This window comes from Apteryx rowi, unplaced genomic scaffold (genome assembly GCF_003343035.1).
Source record: "Apteryx rowi isolate R43461 unplaced genomic scaffold, aptRow1 scaffold_39, whole genome shotgun sequence".
NCBI lineage: Eukaryota > Metazoa > Chordata > Aves > Apterygiformes > Apterygidae > Apteryx > Apteryx rowi.
This window is the reverse complement of record NW_020450418.1, coordinates 2921459-2943962: the sequence shown is the minus strand read 5'-3', so window position 1 is coordinate 2943962 and position 22504 is coordinate 2921459. Positions and strand designations below refer to the sequence as shown.

General features: G+C 42.6%; 1 protein-coding gene across 1 annotated transcript in view; it reads left to right on the top strand.

Moving 5' to 3' along the window:
- Positions 1 to 1342: 1342 nt before the first annotated feature.
- CACHD1 (cache domain containing 1) overlaps positions 1343 to 22504 on the top strand; it is a 32953-nt gene continuing 11791 nt past the window's right edge. Inside the window, exons 1-10 of the mRNA XM_026074558.1 lie at positions 1343 to 1475; positions 4893 to 5042; positions 6125 to 6358; positions 8856 to 9005; positions 9597 to 9720; positions 11447 to 11564; positions 13227 to 13395; positions 16276 to 16418; positions 17081 to 17262; positions 19021 to 19131. Of these exons, the coding sequence (XP_025930343.1) occupies positions 1358 to 1475; positions 4893 to 5042; positions 6125 to 6358; positions 8856 to 9005; positions 9597 to 9720; positions 11447 to 11564; positions 13227 to 13395; positions 16276 to 16418; positions 17081 to 17262; positions 19021 to 19131 (1499 nt within the window). The 5' untranslated portion in view covers positions 1343 to 1357. The remainder of the gene's footprint in view (positions 1476 to 4892; positions 5043 to 6124; positions 6359 to 8855; positions 9006 to 9596; positions 9721 to 11446; positions 11565 to 13226; positions 13396 to 16275; positions 16419 to 17080; positions 17263 to 19020; positions 19132 to 22504) is intronic.

Genomic DNA, 22504 nt, shown 5'->3' with positions numbered 1-22504 from the left:
CTGGATTGCTTTGAGCAACTCATTTAACCTTTGAGGCTTTTTTTTTCCTGTGAAAATGGAAATTATTTATTCTGCTGCTATACCAGAGTGATCTGAAATATAATTAGTGTTTGGGAGATTCCCAGACAACCGTGCTACCAGCAGGAGAAAGTTAAAGCAAAGGGCCGGATGCCAGGACATCGGGATTCTTTTCCTGGCTCTGCCACAGATGCTCTGCAAGGCGATGAGAAAGTCACTTAACCCAGAATTTTTTAAAGTAGGAATTACAGCACAGGTCAAAAAGTGCTTTTGTAGGACCACAAGCAGTCCCCAGCTTCACCTGTACTTTCAACAGTTCTCTAGAAGTGGGACCTTGATTTCTTTTTTGTTCTTTTTAATTGGATGCGAGTTTCAATCAAATTAGCTGAAGTACTATTGATTATAATCTTTGCCTTAAGTTTGCTCATTAATAGTATGGGGAAAAACACTTGTAGCTAACTCCAGTGCTTTTAGAGCATTTTAATATGGTATAATAATGCTTACAGTTTAGCAGAATTAGTAGTACTTAAATTTAAGTGTCAGAAGTATTTGAGTATAGAGCTACAGTGAAGAAAATATATTTAAGACATATATTACTTGGTCAGTAACTTAGTGGTTTTGAAACCTGTTATACGGGTAAATAACTACTGCTTCATTCTGTCGCTTCCTTGCATCAGTYGTAATTTGTAATAAAGTATGCCACTCGCTTATCAAGACTGGGATCTTATGCATATATTTAATAATGCGAGTGTTACCATTGCATGCCTTAACTTATTTACAGGATAAAAATTGATGGTAGACTTGGCTCACTTTCACTGAAACGTTAAAAACCGCAATGCTTTATCTGTGAACACTTCTTAGGGTTTTTTCATTTTCTGCAAGCACTCCACTTTTCTATAGGCACTCAAGGATTTACTGAAAATGCTCTGTGTAGATTTTGTTCTGAGATATCTATAGTTTACATAGGTTTCTGCTCAGCACAGGATAGTAACTATTATGTATGAGCAGAGTAAAGCTGACTTCATCTGAGAAACAAAGAGCAAAGTCTCTTTTTCTTGAAATCACCATAAGTCTAATCCTTCTCAAATTTGATGGATTTATGCCTCAGGCATTTATTTTTTAACAATTGATTTTTAAATCCACAGAATCTCTTCTGTTGGCTTATCATTGTGTGTTCTATATCGGTACGTAAAGAATTATAAATGGTAAGGTAATCCAATATAGTTTCTTCTCTTTTAAGATCTCTGTGTTAACCGTGGCAGACACAGTAAGAACCTGCTCACTGGATCAGTGCTATAAGACGTTTCTGTCTCCTGCCACCAGTGAGACAAAAAGGAAGATGTCCACCTTCGTTAGCAGTATAAAGCCATCTGACAGCCCTACCCAGCACGCAGTAGGATTTCAAAAGGCGTTTCAGTTGATACGAAATACAAACAATGGCACAAAGCTCCAAGGAAGTAAGTCTCTTGCTGTGCAATCCTGATTTATTTTTGAGGTTTGCAAATTTTTTTATTTGAGTTTCTCACTTTGACAGAGGTCAAAGGAGTGGTAATGTCATGAATATGTAAAAAAAAAAAAAAATTGCACATGTTTTTATTAAGTAGCATTTGCTTGATCTGGAATCTACACCTTAGTGACTGTTGAACTGTGGCCATTATCTTTTAATTTATTTCACTTGCTGACTTTCTTTTGAGTTGTAATATGAAATTACAGGAGTGAGTTGCAGGATTACTGAATTATTTCCCAGGGATGGGGGGGGGTGGTCTTTTTAGTAAAAATAGTTGTTGCTGCAGCTTCATTGATACGTTGCCAAAACATACATGTGTTATGTGTAATCCGCTTAACTGCAATCCTAGGGAAGAGATCACTGCTTCTCAAAGAAAAAGGGGGCGTTTTTGGTGTTTTGGGGGGTTGTTTGTTTGTTTTTAGAATACCAGTTATGGGCGATGTTTTGTGGAACGTGAGGTTGGCCTGGCTGAATTTGCATTCATCTAAGAATATCCTCTTGAATGGTGCATGCGTTACGGGCTTTCTTCTTGCCTTTTTTTTTTCTTTCTTTTTTTTTGTTTTGATGGGGATGTGGTGAAAGATGTGGAAAAGATGGATGGGCGATGCGTGGCACGCTCGCTTGCCAGGAAGCCGTGGAAAGCCAGCTCTAAGGGCTGCTGAACACAGCTCAAGCTGGGCTCAAGCGACGCCGCCAGCACCACGGCGGGGCTGGAGAAAGCAGGCCCATACGTATCGTTTGCATCAATTTGTTGATGTGATGCAGAGCCCGTAGCTTGATCCTGTGCCTGCTTTTTCATTGTCTGGAAGGGCACCAGTTCAGATCGCTGTACATAATATAAGAAAATTTAAAAAAAAAGAGAAAAAAGAAAAGGCATTTCAGGAATGAAGGTGCAAAGACCAAGGACATATGCTTCTAGTTCACATTGCTTTCCTTCAGTTTATAAAATGGTGCTTTTGCTACTAAAGGTTCAGTCAGCTTCTGAGCTTCGGACCATATATGTAGTGAAACCTGTGTCTGCCTCTACCTTGCTTAGCTGAAAGACRGGGTTGTTAAGGGCAGATTTTTACCATCCTCTGGCAAAATGATGAAAAGGGTACACCTTCCTAGCGCAAAAAAAAAAAAAAGGGAAGAAAAAGAAAAAAAACATACCACCACCACCACCACTGCTGAGGCTGCCTGGGATAAGATGTGCAAGTCATTAGTAGCTGTTCCAAGAACCTTGGTGCAGAGTCTTACAGCATCCTCCTACGCCCCTGATGTCCCTGGTGCTCTTTGTGATTAGAAGGTATTGCCRTATTCTTCATTAATATGGAACCACACGTTTTTACTAGGTTTTACACAAAACAGTTGTTTTGGGGCACAGCTACATGGGGGCCCACTACTTGAAACCTAAAATATGAGGCAAACACTTTGGATTTAGGTGTGTTTGTAAGAATGAAAGACTTCAAGATTTGCAATGGATATAGCACGTTTCAGAATCCATAGGGTGAGGCACAATAGGTTCGAGAAGGGGATGTTTATAAAAACACATCTCACTTTCTTGTAAATAATCTTTTCATCTTTTTCAAAAAAAGAAAAACAAACCTAGAAAAGAAAACACTATTCWTTTTACTGTTGGCGTCCGGCATCCTGTTGCCCGAGAACAATGCGTGGGTGCGTCGGGGAAGCCGCGGCGCCGCGACCTCGCTGGCAGCGCGCGCCACAAGGCAGCAGAGCTGTGCCTGCCGACACGTCCGAATTTCCTGCCTGACGGCGGTTCCCATCGCRGCGCCGCTCCACAGACCTTCGTCCCAAAGCAGAGCAGAGCGCTCTGCCGCGGGGTGGCCAGCGCTCCTTGGACGCTCTTGGGAAATAGGTACYGCGTATATAKGTATGCACGTATACATAGRCACATGCACTGCTACTGTACCATGCTGCTGGGACATAAGGGACTTTTGCTCCTATTGAAAGTGTAGTGCATCTAACAGCACAGGGTAATTAGCCACTGGGTGCCAAGGTGCCCTGTTTAGCGCTGGTGCCTGATGCAGCCTTCAACCTCTGCTCTGTCGCTCCTGCGAGCAAACAGCTTTTGTAACGCGGAGCAGCGTGCCCTGGTTGCAGCATGCAGAACCTGTGCTGCAGCCTGGGAAAACGGTTAATACTTCTCCTAGAAGTACAGCCAGAACTATRTTAATATCTGCCTTAACGTTCTTCTCTTGTTTTAACTTCCGAAAGAAAAACGCAGCTAGCTTTACCCCACCAGTTAACAGTTCCACGTATTCCTTCGTATCAAAACTCGATTCTGGCCAAAAGTCTTCTCAAGTCACTAGGACAAAACATACAAGTCAAAGGCATCATAGCRTTCGTACCTGTGTAACGGCAGGAGGCAGGTGGAACAAGACCTGGTACACAGCCCGCTGAAGCAACGTGCTTCAGGTTATGTGGTGCCGTAGGGTCCCTGTAGTCTTAGATATACACATGAAATGAGAAGTGATGTGATGATATAGGGCTGTGTTTAAGCAATGCTTTGAATTTACGTGTTCAAGGCCTTTGGGGCAGGCCTTCCACGCAGAGCACGCTTAGCTTGAAGAGCACGTTCAACTTGACGCAAAGCGAGTCAATGCTGATGAGCTGCTCCAGCGCTGCGTCCACYGCCGAACCTCAGCGGCACAAACACGAGCGCGAGGGAGGAGGAATGGGCAAGAAGGTCTTTCGCACCTATCTTTGGAGCGTGCCGGTGCGCTTTTCACATAGGAAGCGTAATTAAATGCCGCCCTGGGATGCGGCATAGCTCTTCTCTCTGGCCGCGTTGGACGGGAGAAGGCTACGTCACGAGAGAAACGGCTGGGAAACGGGAACGGGCAAGCGGGAACGGCACCAGTGCGTCTGACCGTAACTCCCGCCCTCAAATTGCGAATGGCTGTGTTTATCTTACGGTCAGGTCTTTTCTGTGCCGGGATTTAACATTGTGCCAGGGAACTTGTGGGGTTGTTTGTTGTYGTTGAGCTCTCCCTGGGGAATCGCTTAGGGAAGGCTGTGCCGCAGGCTGCAGGCTCCTCTCGGGCTCCTCCTGCTCGCGACCGGCCGGGACGCGTCTGGGAGCTCTGCGCAGCGGAAAATCGAGAGCTTTGCCGGTAGCAGATAGACGCTGAACCAACAGCTGTCTGTTAAATTCTGTAAATTAAAGTTTAACAAGGAACAATAAAGTTCATAAGGCTCCAGTGTGTTTATCCCCTGTATATATGTGACTCTTGCAAATAAAGCTGTTGGCAGCGCGTGTATTTGTTCTTAAACAGATGTAAGAACTCTTACCCCATTTCTTCTTAAGTTAAAAATCTAATGTACTCTCTGCTATATATATATATATATATATATTTCTTTTTAGATACCGACATGGTCATAATTTATCTCTCAGCTGGGATTACATCGAAAGATTCCTCGGAAGATGATAAAAAGGCTACTCTGCGGGTCATCAATGAAGAAAACAGCTTCCTCAATAACTCAGTAATGATTCTCACTTACGCGCTTATGAACGGTGAGAAATGTTGTCGTATTTCCAGTGGATGAAAGTTCCCTTTATGAGCTCCTCAAAGCGCAATTCCTTGCCTTACCTGGAGCRGGGTGTTAATGGATTTTGGCCCTTGTAATCCGGAGGCCGCCCTCAGATGATACTTCTTTGGTGTATAAAAGCGTGTGTCAATATATGCTTATATATCAAARTGCAGCTGCTCCAGAATATAAAGTATTCTTGCCTAAAATGTCTAGTGGCAAGTAGACTGAGTTAAATTCGATAATTATTGCCTTACTGACGCTGGCAGTGTCTTCTGGTGCCGCAGAACGAGAGGACACGTATGATTTCTGCTTCAGTCATACCCAGGGAGCAGGAATGTAACATCAAAYGCAGTCTGAAGTGCTTTGATACCTTCGGGCCTAACTTAAGAGTGAAGCTAGATATGCAGATCACTCGCACGGTAGTTTGGCATCCCGTGCCGTTTCCAAGAAAGCATTTCCAGTGAGAAGGCTGTGTGTTACATTACTGAAAGTGGCACACAGGCTCTGGCCAGGAGAACTAATACTTAAGCTAATGTGTCGTTTCACTCTAAGTTTAAATACTCATTTGAGCCCTAATATGTACAAAAGTCTTTGATTGATTTTGTCTGCAGGAATTGAGCTTGGGACTTGTGTAAAACGCGAGGCTGTAATGTTCAGGCTGAAGAACAAAGCCTGTTGTCTCCGGGGGCGTATAACGTGCTCCTAGTCCTTCATGCGGACTAGCCCCYGGTGGGGAGCAAACAGCGGTCCTGGGGATTTATAGGTCTCATAAATCTTTGTTTAAAGTGATGATGTGAACAACATGTTGAATTTTTGCACGGTGCAACAGTATGTAAGAGGTGATCTTATTAAATTTTGTGCTGGCTAAGTATTTTTCCTAAAACCATAATAGTCATTATCATATCATATCATATATGAATAGTCATTCAGCACGTCACCTGATTGCTTAGATATATTCAATCCTACGGTATAAACATACTTTGGAGTAAGATACAGGAGTCTTGATGCAAAGTAAGCTTCTTCTATCTCCTTCCTTATATTATTCCTTATATTCCTCTCTTTCAGAGGGAGTGACAGGTTTAAAAGAGCTGGCCTTTCTCCGAGACCTGGCAGAGCAGAACTCGGTGAAATACGGAGTGCCAGATCGAACAGCTTTACCCGTGATCAAGGGAAGCATGATGGTCTTAAACCAGCTAAGTAACCTAGAAACTACAGTTGGACGATTCTATACAAACCTCCCCAACCGCATGATTGATGAAGCAGTCTTCAGTCTGCCTTTCTCAGATGAAATGGGAGATGGTAAGTGCTTAGGAAACACGGAATTTAGGCATAAAAACATAGAGATTAGGTTTCCTTTTGCTTGTCTATTCCCAAAAGTACCGTAGGCTTAAAAGGTGATGCTTTTAAGCATATTCCCAAGGCAAATGTAAAATTAGCCAGTCACAGTAGCAGTACATGTGAGGTTTTACATCTGCTGAAGGTCTGGTTATGGAAAAAAAAATGGTAATAGGACATAGAGTGGATTGATTTAGATTGGAATCTCAGTGGTGAAACATGTTTTTATATGCAAGTACGTGTACAGCCTCCATAGATTTAGTCTGTGGAGATAACTTTGTGCTTGGGGGAGGAATCTTTTCGGGTTGAAATGACAGCCATAGCCATGCTGCACCATTGCAGCTTTCGTTATTACAACACTTTTAATACACGGCTTGCCTGAGCTGCCCGACCAGACCTGACCTGGCCAGGCTGGCAGCTGGGGACAAACTGGATTTCCTAGAATGGATCCATCTAGTGCATTTACCTTAAAACTAAGTAACAAACACTGTATGTTCAGCTTTATATGTATGTAATAGTGAGATCGGCTAATGGAGATACTAAAGACACAGATCTCTGTAGAGACCTTTGGGAATGTACCAGCATGTATATAAGATGACGCACGTGCATAGGAAACGCAAGCGTGATACAGTCTCATCTGTGCTCAGGATAGGCATGCAGTGCTTGATGATCCTTTGCAGCTCTTGCTGGGCACCGGAGGAAGGGAGCAGGGTCGAGCTTGTCCCACGGTGCTGGCGGAGCTCCCCCAGCTGGRCCTGCACCCGGTTGCAGGTCCCCCTACGCTCAGCAGATGCTCAAGCTTCCTTGGTTGCAAGCTGCAGTGATTCTCTTTTTGCCTTCAGTCTTCGGTGCCCTTCCTAAACTCAGTGTATTTACTGGGAAACTCAGGACTACAGATCCTTTAGCTCCCTCTACCCCTGCTTGTTCTTAGGCAGCTCGCTTGRCTTTTCTCTAGCTCTGCTCCGGCGCTCTGTAAAGCATCTTGAAAAACATCGCAATATTAGGAAATATAGCAGTGATTTTGTATTGCTTTGACAATTTAACAAATTCTGTATTTCTTAATTCACAACTTTGGATATTCTTCTATTGGTTATTCTATAGGAGTATTGGAGGCTTATGCCGAATAGTTCTCACGACTTCTGAGTTTAGGATGGCCTTATTTGCCTTGAGCATTGAGTCCCATTGTGTGGGTTAAGACTATTCCTGAGTAATCCTCTTCTGAGTCAAAAGGGTACTTCTGTGTTTCTCAAACCTCTCTAATTAAGCTTTTATTATTCATTTCTCACAAAGCAGAATGGAAAATTTGAGCAACAGAAGGATTAGAAATGGTGCAGTAGAGGAGGTTTATCTTACATAAATATCAAGATTTTTTTGAAGGCATATATGCAAATTAATTTTATATCGATTTGAAAGAAAAGGGTTGCAGAGTTTCCCAATAGCAATGGTATGGAAAGTAAGAGAAATAAGGTATTACCTAGATTACTTACCTCAAGCACAAGGTGCTTCTCAAATCACTGTGTGATTATGATTGTAATTCCCAGTACAATGGCTGTATTGGGATTTAGTTAAGCAGAGGAGGTTTAATATTTTGAATATATAATTAGATGAGCCATAATTCATCCCTATTGCTGCTTTACAAATGCAAATTCTCTCTTTCGCTCTCTTTTTTGGAGTTGCCTTAAATAACAATGTTAAAGGAACAAAATAAGAATGTCCTGACTTCTCATGCTATTGCATTTCTTATCTGTAAGGCATCCACTTGTAGGCCAACAAAACCCCCAAAATATTAAATGTACTGTATATTTTAATAAATCATGTAGATTAAATGAAATTAATCTTAGGTCACTATCAAAGATGTAAAAATAACTAATTAGCGTGGCTAAGAAAACCCAGCCCCGATAACCTCTTCAGCTCCCAGTGGGAGCCCAGCCTTCTCCTGCATCCCAGTTTCTGGCACGGCTCTGCAGTGATGTGCTGGGAGCACTGGTGGGGTATCTCAAACACAMCTGTCGGTGATGGGTGACAAGGCTTCTCCCGTCTTCCGTGTTGTCCTCCTGATCCTACACATCACCTGATACCTATCRCTGGCAGAACTTCTTGAATCAGGTACTAGTCGTGTTCTCGCTAGTCCTTCGCTGGGGCAGCACGTCAGTGGGCCATAGGAAGGGAAATACAGGGAGCACTTAACGTGTTCTCAGTAAAGCCCCCAGGCTGTGATTCRTAACGAAGGTCCTATTTGTGTGACACAAGCCTGACACACCGTGAAGTCCGTGAGGTTCTTTCTTTTCACTTGGAATCCCCCTTCTCCGGAAATAGTTCATTGCAATTTCTGTCTGTATTCCAGCATGGAAGTGCGACTGTGTAGCATTTTGAAGTGATAAAGCACATGYTCTATTTCCTCCAACGCTAATTAACTGGAGATTATTGCTGATGTTTTCYGTGTTATTTCTTTCACTCTAAGGCCTGATAATGACTGTAAGTAAACCTTGCTACTTTGGAAACCTGCTGCTGGGGATCGTTGGAGTAGATGTTAATCTTGCGTATATCTTGGAAGATGTCACCTATTATCAAGATTCCTTGGGTTCCTACACATTTCTCATAGATAATAAAGGTAACTTGTTGGTTCAGATAATCTCTTCCTATCCCACTGAGGTCATTAAGTATCAAAAGCAAGCTGTTAATTCTCATGTCTTTAATCTATAAGTAATGAATTATAATGTTTATTAAAAGATTAATTGCAACTTGTTTGGTTAGTTTTGCCTAAGGGTTGCCAGGCAGCTAGAGACTATAAGTGGATTCATGATTTGAAATTTCCGTACTGGAGTTCTAATATGGAAATTTTGACTGCTACTGAAAGGGATTTTCTACACGTGTAAATGAGTTTTTCTACGTGTGTAGGGCAAAAGGCAAAACTGGAATATATGTGTACGAAGCTTTTTTTTTTTTTTTTTTTTTTCTCTCTGATCCCAAGTTCATTCTACTGTTTGGTTCTTCTACCTGTCTTTTGTTTGCAGCTTACCAAGTTTGTAGTTTGCAACTTCTTTGGTGATAACATTCCTTGTTTACTTTTTTTAAGCGTTTGTAAAAATAAGAGGAGCATTTGTATGTAGTTACTGTATTTGGTCTTTGTTCTCTCTATATTTATCCTTAGCTTAGTTGATATAATGCATTCAATGTTTGCTTTTACGTATTTATGTTTTAGGATACACTCTTATGCATCCATCCCTTACGAGGCCCTACCTGCTGTCTGAACCGCCGCTCCACACTGACATTATTCATTATGAGAACATTCCTAAGTTTGAGCTGGTGCGGCAGAACATCCTTAGGTAAGGACTCCGGGATGCAAGTCCAAACATTAGCAGTCCTAAGAGCACCAGAAGTATTTTCAGAGGGGAGTTTAAGAGAACATATGGTATAGATTCCTCATCATTATCATCATTGAAAGTTGCTTTTCCTGTTATATCTGGATGCTCAGATGGAATTGAGGACACATCATCTTTTGCAAATGCAAAACAATTCTGTTTTTATTTTTCCTCCAGCTTTCTTTATCCTATTTGGTGTGCTAAGCAGTGGTTTCCACAGCCTGTCTAGGGGAGAGTCTTTATAATCTCACAAGTCAGGAAGATTTTCCAAATATTCGGTCTGGGTTTTTCTTTTTATCCAATAATTCCTAGTTTCACTCCCCATACCTCTTTTCTCTGCTGGAAGTTCAACTATTTTAGCTCTTAGTAGATAGTTATTATGGCCGCTTAACATTGCGATCTTACAGTCACATTACCATATGGCTGGCTGGTTGCCATCTGACGTTTTTCTTTGCTTTTCTCTCTTCCCTCTAGTAATTTTGATGTTCTTCTCTGTGTTCTCCAGCAGTTGAAGTGTTATTTAAGATATACAACTCCCATTAATTCCTTTATACTTTTACTCTTTCGCAGCGTTCTGCACCATGCCTGAATATTTGTACCTTGGGATATATCCTTCCTTCTGTCTACCTCTTTCTCATTTTTTCTGGTTGAATCTGGATTTATTTTCTAAGTTTGCAGCCCACGGTGCCCTAATTAAAAATAAAAGTAGCACTTAGAGTCCTCTCATCTTCAAAGTCCTTTACCAGCCCTTTTCTCCACATGTCCTCTCTCAGGTTGGTAAGTTATCCTGATACTTTGTTTAGAGATAGAGAAGTGCAGGGAATACTGCCCAAAACTTGTTAAAAATCAGAATCAGAGCAGGGATACTATTGGCCAGCACTTCTGTGCACAGGTAACTAGCTCAGGGCTCTTTAATAAGTGCATTGTTTAGATACTGCACATAATTGCTTTTTTCTAGAAAAAATTGTGCTTAGAGGACTTCTATATGGGATCATAATCCATATCATGAACGTGCTTTTGACACTCCCCACATTTTGCATGTACTTCCTTTACCTCCTTTCCCTCTGTCTCGCATGAGCTTTGAAGAAATTTTACTTTTGTTCCCAGCATTGCAACTCTCGTACTTAACTCCCTGCTTAAGAACTGGCACAGTGTTAAAGTAGACAAGAGCCCTTGTCTTCAAGCATGAATTTCAACATTTCTGGTCTGAAAGCAACGTTAGAATAGGCAAAGGTACAATGTGATATGCATGAACAATTCTGCAAATTTAAACTTCACTAATATTAGGTCTAATTTCAAGTCTGCCTGCTGTTTCTTATTCTAAATTTAAATTGATAGTAAATGAGTACCATTCCAGTGTTCATACTGTGTCAGGAAATGATAAGCTATGAACATGTGCTGTATGAATCTACAGAATAGAAAAATTTAAGGCTTAAGTTTTGCTTGTTTGGTTGGGGTTTTTTTGCAGTTGAAAAAGACAGGTTTTACTCAAAATATGCTGGTACTTATATGCTGCAGCAAAATATGCTGGTATTTTCATCAAATCAGAGCAATCTTTTCTTCACTAAAGACAGATAACAATTAACCCCTTCATSCTTTGGATAGTTTTATGAAAGTGCAGGAGATGAGTTTTGTTTAAGAGCTCTCACAGTGTTTAATACAATGCTGGATGTTATTTTTGCCAATATAGCATCCCCCTGGGCAGTCAGATCATTACAGTCCCTGTGAACTCCTCACTGTCTTGGCATGTAAACAAGCTGAGAGAAATTGGAAAGGAAGCCTACAATGTCAGCTATGCCTGGAAAATGGTAAGTACCTAAAGGGAAATTGTTGCATGGTAGCATAGAGTAAGTTAAAATATTAAAGAGTGTATTAATATATTGAATATAAGAGTATATTAATACATTGAATATAGTGAAGTATGAAGTATTGCTAACGTTGAAGTATGAAAGGTTTGAATTACACAGGAGCATGGGTGCTTTTCTTATGTAAAGAACAATGAAATTATAGTTGGAGGCTTGTTACCATGTAATCTTCAGAGACGTGTCTATCTGGACACAGGGATGCTCTCTCTTCATGAGTATTCTCCGAAAGGAAGGCATTCATTTTATTATGTAAGACACATTGAACAGTCACACAGTGATTRTACTCATGTCTTCCCACTGGAAGAAAATCTATACCGCTCTGTATGTCACATGCAAGCCAGGTGGCACGTAAGTATCTGCCAGAGACCAYGTTCATGCACAGTGCTGAGGCAGTGTTTAGTATTAAGTTGTTCTTCTTTTATTACTGTTACTATGTTTTGGGCAGGGTAGTGTGATCCATTAATATAATTGGGTAAAAGTAACTTCTCATTCCCATTTCTTGTTTAGGACATACTACATAAAAGGATTATATGAGTAGCCATTAATGATGCTTGCTGTAATTTAAGAGCTTTCTTACAAACAWTAGTTATATAAAAGTTTACATTACTGAAACTGAGTAGGACATATATCTAACAGGCTATATTACCTGTTGTGAGAGTTGTTTCTTTTTCTCCTTACCAATAACAGAAATAAAAGAGAGGTTCTAGCAGCTGTCTTCCTTCCTTCAGTCTAATTTGTGAACACATCCGAACAACAATCTTGACCCAGGGATTAAAATGGGAATCTAAAACTAAATATAAGCCAGGCAGCTTTTGCTGATGTCAGAAATAATTGGCTAACTTCTTTGTGTCAATAGACTTTTTAGGGTACTYGTGGATCATTTCACAGCATTAACTTAAAAATCCAACCTAAAAGATTATGCTGAGCAGTTTTAAAAGATTAAATCTGTCATTGTGTAACAGAAATTCACATAGGAGGGTGTATGGGGTGTATGGGTGTATGGAGCTATTTTTTTAATTGTGAAATGCTATATTAAATATCAGACAACCTTAGAGAGCAGCTGGGCAAATCCAAGTTTCACCAGTCCAGTGTACCTCAGGATACTTAGAAAATACACAAACCAGCAAAGCATGTGACACATGCAACACAGAATGGTAAAGAGAAAATCTTACTCTTGACCGTTAATTTGTCAGTATTCTTCATAATGGGAGCATCAGTGTGTTCTTTCATCAGCTGTGAACCTGAAGCCTCTCCCCTRTTAACGATGCTTCAAAAAGTATCCATGAAAGAGCATTGGAAACTGTGACCAGCTGAGCAATAAAATTTAGCTAATATATTTTTGTAATGAAAAATAAATATTTTTATTTTGTGCATAGACTTTGTTTGCTGCAGGATCGAATCCTTGTTAGATACTTGGAAAGGGAGTTGTCTGTTTTCAGAGAGTGGGAACTGTGATCCTGGAGAGTATGACTAAGTGGGATGCCACCTTCCCGAAMAGGATGGACATGAGCAATTCAAGAMGAGAGAATAAGGGCTAAATAGAAAACAAATGCTATAAAACCTGTACGTTTTTGTTTCAGTTTGGTGACTTGCCGTGTTTTTCAGGTCCAAGACACGTCCTTTATTCTGTGTGTCGTGGTGATACAGCCAGAAATACCTGTTAAACAGCTTAAGAACCTCAACACCGTCCCCAGTAGCAAGCTCCTGTATCATCGCCTCGATCTGCTGGGCCAGCCTAACGCCTGTCTGCACTTCAAGCAGCTGGCGACCTTAGGTAAAGCCTTCCTGCGCTTCATCCATACCCTGGGCATGTTTCCGTAGAGTGTGGCGGGAGGAGGACCTCTTCCCACAACGCAGTGGAGACGCTCTCCTCTTGCGAGGCTTTTCTCCAAGGCAGATTTTCTAATTGGCGTTGCATTTGTGCAGCTCTGCTTGATCKCAGCTCGCCTGCTCGGCCCTTCCTCTGGCGAGCGCTTACGTGGTGAACGCAATAACGCTGCTCGTTTGATTGAGGGAGAGCTGCCCTGCGAGTCCTGCTCAATGCAGTTCCCAGAAAACGGGGTGGGGAGAGATGTCACACCTGGCTTCAAACTTGGTGCTATTCTCTTGGCTGTGAAGCAGCTTATTGGCAAATAACCCGAGTATGGTGAAATTCCTGCCAGTCACCCAGGACTGCTATTCTGTTGACTTTGCATTTATGCAGATTTTTCACTGCCATAAGTATTTAATACCATCAGTACACTTGAAGTCAAAAGTTACGTCTTTTGGGGGAAACGCAGAATTTTAATGTTCTCTGAATTCTTGTAGTGTGAAGTTTCCAGACCTACTGTACCTGCTTAAAGATTCCCAGGTCACTGACACATTTCAGAAAAACGGGCTTCTGCTGTAGATAGGTTAAACTGATTCTGTTCCACATTACTAATTTCAGTAGTTGCTCAAACACTTGGGAAAGAGGGAGAGTCGACCTGTCAGAAGCTTTAATGTCCAGAAAGGATAGGGAATTTCAAAAATCTTTTAAGAAATATAATATATCCTAAGAATATAGGATTTTTTTTAAAATAAGCATTGTGAGTTGCAAGCTTTCACAATAAGTATTAAAATTGGGTTCTCTCTAAAATTTGTTTTATGTTATAGAAAGTTCTGAATTAACCTTTTGTTTGTGGCAAGGTTTGACGGTCTCATGATGAATTACAGAATAGTGATATCTTACTATATTGCAGTGCTGCAAATAGCTAAGTGAGATTAGACTGGAGGAGTTGTGGAAGAGCTTGACAGATCTATGGAAACTGCTTTGCCAGTTGTTTAAAACACAGGATTTTTTTCCCTTTTTAATGTGGTGCCTAGTTTTGGTTGTCTTGTATTCAAAATTACAAGATATAAATGGAAAATATGTAAAAAAAAAAAACAGTGCTAAGCTGGCAAGTGGAAAAACTTCATGCAAGGGAAAATGCAGTTGGAGTATTTGGTCTGTGAAGCAGATGAAAGACTACAATAGAAGTTCCTAAGTGATGACTGCAGTACATATGGTTGCTGGATGTATGGGATGTGTTGTAGAGGAATGCGAATAAAGGGAGACCACTTCACTTAGTCTGGTGGAATTTTTTCTCTGGAGACCATCGCACCCTGAGAAATCTGGTTCCCTTGATCAAATATTCAGGAAAGCACATTCTTCTCAGCCTTCAGCCCTGCATCATCATCATCATCCTGGATTTTTTTTTATTTATTTTTTTAATCCTCTCAGGTATTGCAGTGTCTGCACAATAAAAGTTTGCTTTCTAGTCTGTCCTGAAGGTCGCCTCAGACAGCTACATRCTTATTAGTAAGTTCCCTCTTTTGCTCTTGTAATACTCCATGTATTAATTATCCGGAGCTCAAAGCTGTGTTTTCCTCTGCCTTATCCAACACAAACCTAGATCATTAATTTCTTCTTTATCACAAAACCTTCTTTTCTTAAGGGAAACCACGTTCTGTCRTCTTTCAGAAAATGATAGTTCAGAGAACTGTTCAGACTTTGAGAACAAGGTTACTACAGTCTACCTAATGGCATAGAGAGATCAGAATAAATGGAGGAACTTTCTCACTTCTGTRTGCTGAAACAATAAAGGTTGTTCATGGGCAGTTAGTACGGTCCGTTGGGTTGAGAGCTGGCTTGGAAATTTGGATTTTGTGGTATCATTTCCGCTCTCCACTGTCCTGTGTGAGAGYTGAAGTCACTTAGCCGTTTTATGTGCCTAGTCTTACGATGCTATATCATCCCCCCACTCTTAGCCTGTTTTGTGCAGCAGTTTTGGACTTGTGGGTGCAGGTATTTAATACTAGGTTGTGTTGTCCATGGRGCCAGATCCGACTGTCGTGTTCCTKCAGTGCCCMYGGTGCCYTTCYCTCTSGGTGCCGCTGAGGACACTTCCATCTCTGACTCTCTTCAGTGGTCTACCTTTTTTCCATACACTGTTTTTTCCCCTCTCAGCTTTATTCTTGTTACATTATGATGCTACTAGTTACTCCACTGATGCCAGCCTTAGTTTTCCCAGTATGGGCTTCCCTTTCCATATAATTTACTCTGTCTTTCATGGCTAAAATCCCATTTAGTCATTTCTGGTTTCTCATTAAGATCTCCTCTCCGGTCTGCACATAACAGCTAAGCAGATGTCAGATGCAGAGAGCTGCTTCTGATCTTCCTTTTCCCTCGCTTGAATTAAGACTATCACCAGAAACCCCAAAATGTGTTGGCTACTTACAGAAAGCAGCGTAGCCTGATGGTCCTAAGCTGTGCCTAGGTGACTGTGAAACGGGTACTTCATCATAAGCTGTGTATCTTGCGCTGTAGAAATGTGCGTGAAAAGTAAGTTTTGAAGGTGACTCGGGTCGCGGGCTGTGCTGACGAGCGTTCCCCTTCGGGATGGTGGCCCTCGCGCTTCCTCGCCATCACGCACAGTCCGTTTACGGCCTGAAGCAGTTGTGCACTTTTCACGCTGAAGTACAGGAGAGCGGAGAAATGGGCGCAAGAGTAAGGGATGCATCGCTGCAACTCCTTCCGCTGGTCCCACTCTCACGTGGGACCCCGGGTCGGATCCCCGTTCGTGGTAGGAGTGGGTTTACTACACAACACGTGCAATTCATTGTCCTTAACTTCCTAATATTTTGTTCTTTTTAGAAAGCCCGACGGTAATGCTCTCTGCAGGCAGTTTCTCTTCTCCTTACGAGCATCTCAGCCAACCAGAGACCAAGCGGATGGTGGAGCATTACACCGCCTACCTCAGTGACAACACCCGGCTGATCGCTAATCCTGGCCTTAAGGTGTGCTGCGTGTGCTGCCGCCTGTCTGTCCCTCCCTGCCGCCTGTCTCGCGCCTTCGGGTTGGCCTCCCAGCTGGTGGGGTGGCGCTAGGAGCAGAGGACCCGAGTCTCTTCTCTCCCGATGCTGATGGTGGCGTGGAGCTGCAGCGATGCTTTAGCGTGGTACCACCTCGCGTGGAAAGGAGTCCTGTCCCCTCCTCGGCCGAGCGGGCGCGGAGTTGCGATGGTGGGCTTTGCGGCCAGCGGGCAGACGGAGCGGAAGAGCTGAGGGAGGAGAGAGGGACCTCCTTCCCCAGGAGGGAAAATACAAAAAAGTTGCAGTGGCAACCTTTACAGTGAGCGCTAGAAAAACTAAAGCTGTAAGGAATTCTTAGTGGGAAATATCTTTGTGCTTTTAGGCATATAAATGAGAAAATCCTGTTTTGTGTGCAAGAGGAGTTATATTTACCCGAGCTAAAAAGCCGCAGAGCTAATGACAACGATGCTTCATTGTAATCAGCTTTCTCCCCCGCTTGGAATGCGCGAGGTCTTGCCTGGTGTGAGAAGGTTTCAAACAAGTAGTTGAGTTGAGATGATCCCCCGATAGGCGTTTAGGAAACCCCGCGAGCAGCTTACGACCTTCCCGCGCGCACACCCCCGCCAGCTCTGCCTTTTGTCTTGCAGTTCTCCGTCCGCAACGAGGTGATGGCGACCAGCCACGTCACGGACGAGTGGATGACGCAGATGGAGATGAGCAGGCTCAACAGCTACATCGTGCGCCGGTACATTGCAACCCCCAGCGGGGTGCTCCGCATCTACCCGGGCTCCCTCATGGACAAAGCCTTCGATCCCACCCGCCGGCAGTGGTGAGTCGCCGGGTCCCCTTCTCAAAGCTGCGGATTATCTTAAGGAAAATATTTAATATCGGCTTCGTAGGAAGCCTGTTTGTTGCGGCCGGCTCTAAGCTGTTTATCTCGAAATGTTTGCGTAATGGGTGAAACGCTTAATGCTTAAATACAGCTAGCTAAAGCCTTTACTGGCTCTAATTCCAACCTTTTTATTTTAAGTGATAGTTGGTTTCATTTGCCTCCTGTAGCAGATGGGAATGTAAATATTCGGAAAAGGAGCAGTACTGATCTTGTCGTTCCTTTTTCATCCATTGGGGATTAGCTCATTTGGCTCTCAGTAACGTTTTCAGCTCCTTTTGGCATTTTTAACCGTTAATATTTTAACTTTTTTTTGTTTTCTTTACAGTGGATTTCCTCACTAATTCAAAATAGGAATTTGCCGGCTTGACTGCGCGCTATTAATTATGCACCAGCATCCGATTTAGGGAAATATTTGTATACGTTACAAATGAGAGCCTGAGAGACGAGAGCGCGCTCGCGTGTGTTTTGGCATGTGTTAGGAATTGTTAGAAATGAAGGAGGCAGGTGCTGCTCCGCTGTGGCCGTGAGCAATGCAGGGGGAGGCTGCAACGCGCACGCCRACTTCCGAGGCAGAGCCAGCGCTCCGGCTGCGCGGGGAGGGCTCCGAACTGCTTGGGCACTGGCCGGTCTGGGGCTCTCCTGACCCATGTTTCCCCTGAAAAATAATTACCACAGTTTCTGGTTACTGATTCTGTAGGTTTTCTTCCTTTTTGTTGTTGTTTATGGTTTTGCTAACAGATAAGACGATGGAATTTTGCTCTTTTTTTGTGGCAAGATAAATGGGGTGTGTTCATGCTGTAAACGAACTGAATATACCTTTACAATCCCGTGTCTCCATTTTTAAAAGCTTCCCTATTATTTTTTGTGAGGGTTTTTTTTGTGGTTTACTTTCACACTTCACTGATTTTTTTCTATCTGTGGTTTTAAAAAGCCTCCATATGCAACATGAGATAGTCACTTGTTTTATATATACAGCCAAAGGGCAGTGTTTTGGAAAGAATATGCAAGCAAGAGTAACAGACGGGTAATAAAGTAGAAGTCAGTTAAGCTACTTGCACAACACAGTGCAGACTTGCAAGTATGTATGCTGCGGAAAAAAACAGAGTAATAGCCTTTTCATACAGAAAAGTGATTTTAACAGTTAGAATGTTTTATAAGTTTTCCTATTGCAGTAGAAAGGCATTTGACTGGATTGTGGCTTATTTTATGTTGACGAGCACTTTTCAGAAAAATTGTAGTTTGCAGTTGTTTTCTGACATCTTTCTGAATTTCCATGTGTCAGTTTTGCTTGTAAGACGTACTCTCTCCTGCATTTGCCGTGTAATGGTTTTGATGGTGCTTGCTTTGAGAGCCTGAATCTCATCTGGCACCAAGTCGCGCATTGTTCTGGGAAAAAAATGAATAAATTGACTTTATACATATTTTACCCTGAAGTGAATTGAGCTATTTTAATGCGGTTGTATGTGCTGAGGAACCTTTTATTGAACTAGTCTGTTTTAGTTCTGGGTTTTAATTATGCTTAGGTACTTGTTTAATTGTAAGATCCATAAGCAGAAACTTTAATTCAGTAGCACGTTGTTCACCATGTGCAGAATTCAGCGTTTGTCTGTGTTTCTGGAAAATCAAGGATGCTGCCTTCAAGTTTAAAGTAACCAGTTCTCACTAATCAAGAATGTTTCTTTTGGCCTCCCTTAGGTACTTGCACGCAGTGGCTAATCCAGGCCTGATAACGTTCACTGGTCCCTACTTGGACGTCGGAGGCGCAGGCTATGTTGTTACCATCAGTCACACAGTCCATTCTTCCAGGTAACTTGTGGTCTGAGATTTGTGTCAAGCAAGAATACTCTGAATTACCTTCTAAAGGGGTTTGCTTTGGGTAGGGCAGAAATATGCTGGGTGATTCCTACATGTCCAAGAACTGTTTTTAAAGTGCTTTTGAAGAAATGGAATATAACCTTGTGTAGATGCAGCAGAAATAGTATATTGAGATGCTGTGAAAAATCCATGTATATGAATAGGTTTATATTCTGTAGCTTTATTAATATATGAGTAATAGCAGTGTATAGAGGAAAAGATTGATTGGCTGAGAACGTGCTCCTGGACGAACGCGAGACGAGGTTTCGTGTATCCAGCACGAGGCTATAGGAGGTGGAGAGGGAGCTCTTGCATACGGCAGTTTTGGATGTGTTCCCTCTCTGCTGGTAGCCAAGTAGACTGATCTGCTTTTTCATCAAGGCAGCTGATCTCTAAACTTCCTGCAGTTTGCTGAAGCTGTTCCCACACAGAAGGTGTACGTACCAGAGCGATGTTTGGAAGGGAGCGAGAGGTGAGAGGAAATCTGCCTACCTGCCGGCGAAGCTCAGTCCACACGACTCTCCTAGCTAAAGAGCCGTCCGTACTCCCGGCAATGTAAATTTAGCACGTAGATGTTTTGTGCAGGGCTTTCAGGCGTAAAAGGACGTGAGGAAAAGCCTGTAAACCTTGGCCTGTACTTACAGGATTGCAGAAAGCAGTCAGAGTGATAACACCGGTCCATGCCTTTGGGATCGAAACACCACATACAGCTAAAGGATTATTGTACCATACCGAAAGTAGTGTTTAATTAGTTGTCTATCAAAGCTGATAAAGAGAGCGTTAGCGTTTCCTTTATTCTCAGCAGAGTTAATATTACCACCATGAGAAATGGAGTCTTTCTCTTTTATGAATATTTTTTCAATGCTGAAACGATCCTTTCCTCAAAGACCAGACATTTTTTGTTTCAACGATCTTCTGGACAGGCATCCAGCCCAAAGCCGAGATGCCGCTGGTTTGAGATGTACAACGTTAAAGGAGCTCATGAGCTGCGTGCTGCTTGGAGACTGTGTACTAAGCATTCCGATTACAAACACTGGAGAGTTTCAGAAATATTAGTTACTCGTTTTGGTTTTTATGTGGAGTCTGTTCCAAGGTTTCCACTGAGCAGGTGGCTTCTGTACACGCTCCATTTAATGTCTCTCCAGTAAGAAGGTAACTTTTAACTTGGCGCTGGTGAATACGGATCACCGATCCAGCAGAGTTTAGGACACTGCTCTTCTTCTCCAGTGACGTCTTGGCTTTCTTTGCGTTTTCCCACCACACAACATCTGTTTATCTCTTTTGGCAGGAGTATCAGTCAGGCTTACTGTCTCTGTGGTTTTTCACAGCGAAATTTGCTTAAGAAAATATGCCCTTCTCTGAGAAGAGAAGCGCAATTAGTGAAAATTCTGATTTCTGTCTAGTAAGAGATGGTTCAGTTCACTTTAACAACTGCTCGCATGGGTTGTTAGAGCGAGATTAAAGAACAGTTAAACAAAGTGAGGCAGATGGGAATGCGATTCCTAGGTAAATATGACCTCTAAAGATTATAGTCACATGCAGTTATAATCTTCAAACAGTTCTTAGTTTAAAAAAGAAAAAGGCAGAAGACAGTAGAGTTAATAGATATACTTTCATTAGAAACTATTGTGTGGGTTTAAATTACAACATTAGTTTATCTGGAACTGAAACCTATCTCTTATTCCCATTTTATGTATATCTTTTCTATCTGGCAGTTGGGAATAGAAGATTCATGCACAAAATTATTTAATGCAACTTCCATCAGCAAAGAAGGAACTAATGCTTAAAAATGAAGTTAAAATGTTCATAGCGTTGTTAATAGCTTTTTGCCTGTGGAACAGAGCAGTAATCTCAGAATGTTGTAGCTTGATGCCTTGTCCCATATAGTTAAATATGTCTGTGCTGTTTCACTGTCATCCTTTATCCCATTCATTCTCCCTGAAATGGATAAAATTAAAAATAAATTAAAATTTAAAAATAGGGTTTTTAAATTTAAATATATATATTTTACTAAATGCCACATGAGCAATGTGAAATTAGACTTCAGTGGGTTTTTTCCTACCAGCAGAACAGTATGTTATTCCCTTTCTTTGAAGAACTCAGTTTGTAGAAGTGTCCTCAGAAGTCCTGCGAGTAAGGATTTTGCGGGAGGGAGCAGCCTTCCCCCGGGGCACGGCGCTCCCGTGGGCCTGCCGCCTTTCCCGTTCGGAGCGCTCCGCCGTGGCTCGCGCGCGCTGCTCCCGCGCCTTCTCCCTTTTGTGCAGGTTTAGGACTAGCCCAAACGCCTGGAGCACGGAGCGTGGCCTGCAAACGCCCGCGCTGCTCTGCAGCTTGGTCCGCGTCTTCGCCGACCGCTTTAAAAGCAAACAGACTTTGCAGTCCGGTAAACTGCGCTGGTTTAATGCGCGTGGGAGGTTGCCAGTAACCTCTGTGCTGGGTAGTCTGGCTGTGCCGTTCGGTTACCTCCTTTTTCCAAACATTGGGGTTTTGGTTTTTTTTTGTTTTTTTTACTTCTATTCTCAGAGATTAAATTATTTAGAAAGTTGAACTTTAAAAAGTAGCAAGTCAAATGCATCGTTTATCGTCAGCATAAGGCCCACGTAGCCTGCGATCTGAGGCTGAAGCGGTCGTGTCGTGTCTTCTCCTGGCCTCCAGAAGCAATCCGTGACCGGCCAAGCAGCAGTGGGAGGATTTGCCGTAGGAACACGGGAGCGATGGGGATGCCCTTGTGCGGTCCGGCCTCGTGCTGCTGCAGGCCATGGCGTGATACAGTCATTTCCGTAACCACTGTCCTGAACAGTAGTTATTTTCCCCTATTATAATATATAATCCCCTATTACTGTACCAGAAGGCTTCCGTTCCCAAGCCTCGCCACTCCGCTGTCCCGCTTCCCAGGGGGATTGTGCCTTGATACAGGAAGTTTTCAGTATCCCGACGCCTCTGCTGAGGGGGAGATGGGAATTTGCCAGGACAGGAAGTTTTGTTAAAATAACGACATAGATAGGATATCATTGCCGTTGGGAGCAGAGCTTTTTCCCTTTACAGAGCTGTTAGGAGAAAACACTTCCCTGCATCGGCACGCGACCATTTTGCAGGTGTGTGTCAGATGCTAAGGTGGCTGTGCAAACGCTTGGACTGGTGCGTAAAAATGGGAACGAAGCCGACTTTCGGTATGGATGAGATACCGCAATTCACGGCAGCTTTTGCTGCCGCTGCTCACAAGCATCCACAGAAACTTCAGGTTCTGCTTCCTCCCTAAATGGTTATTTTTTGGTTGCCCTACGCTGGGGGAATGTACTGAATCCGAATGCTTGTTATGCGACAG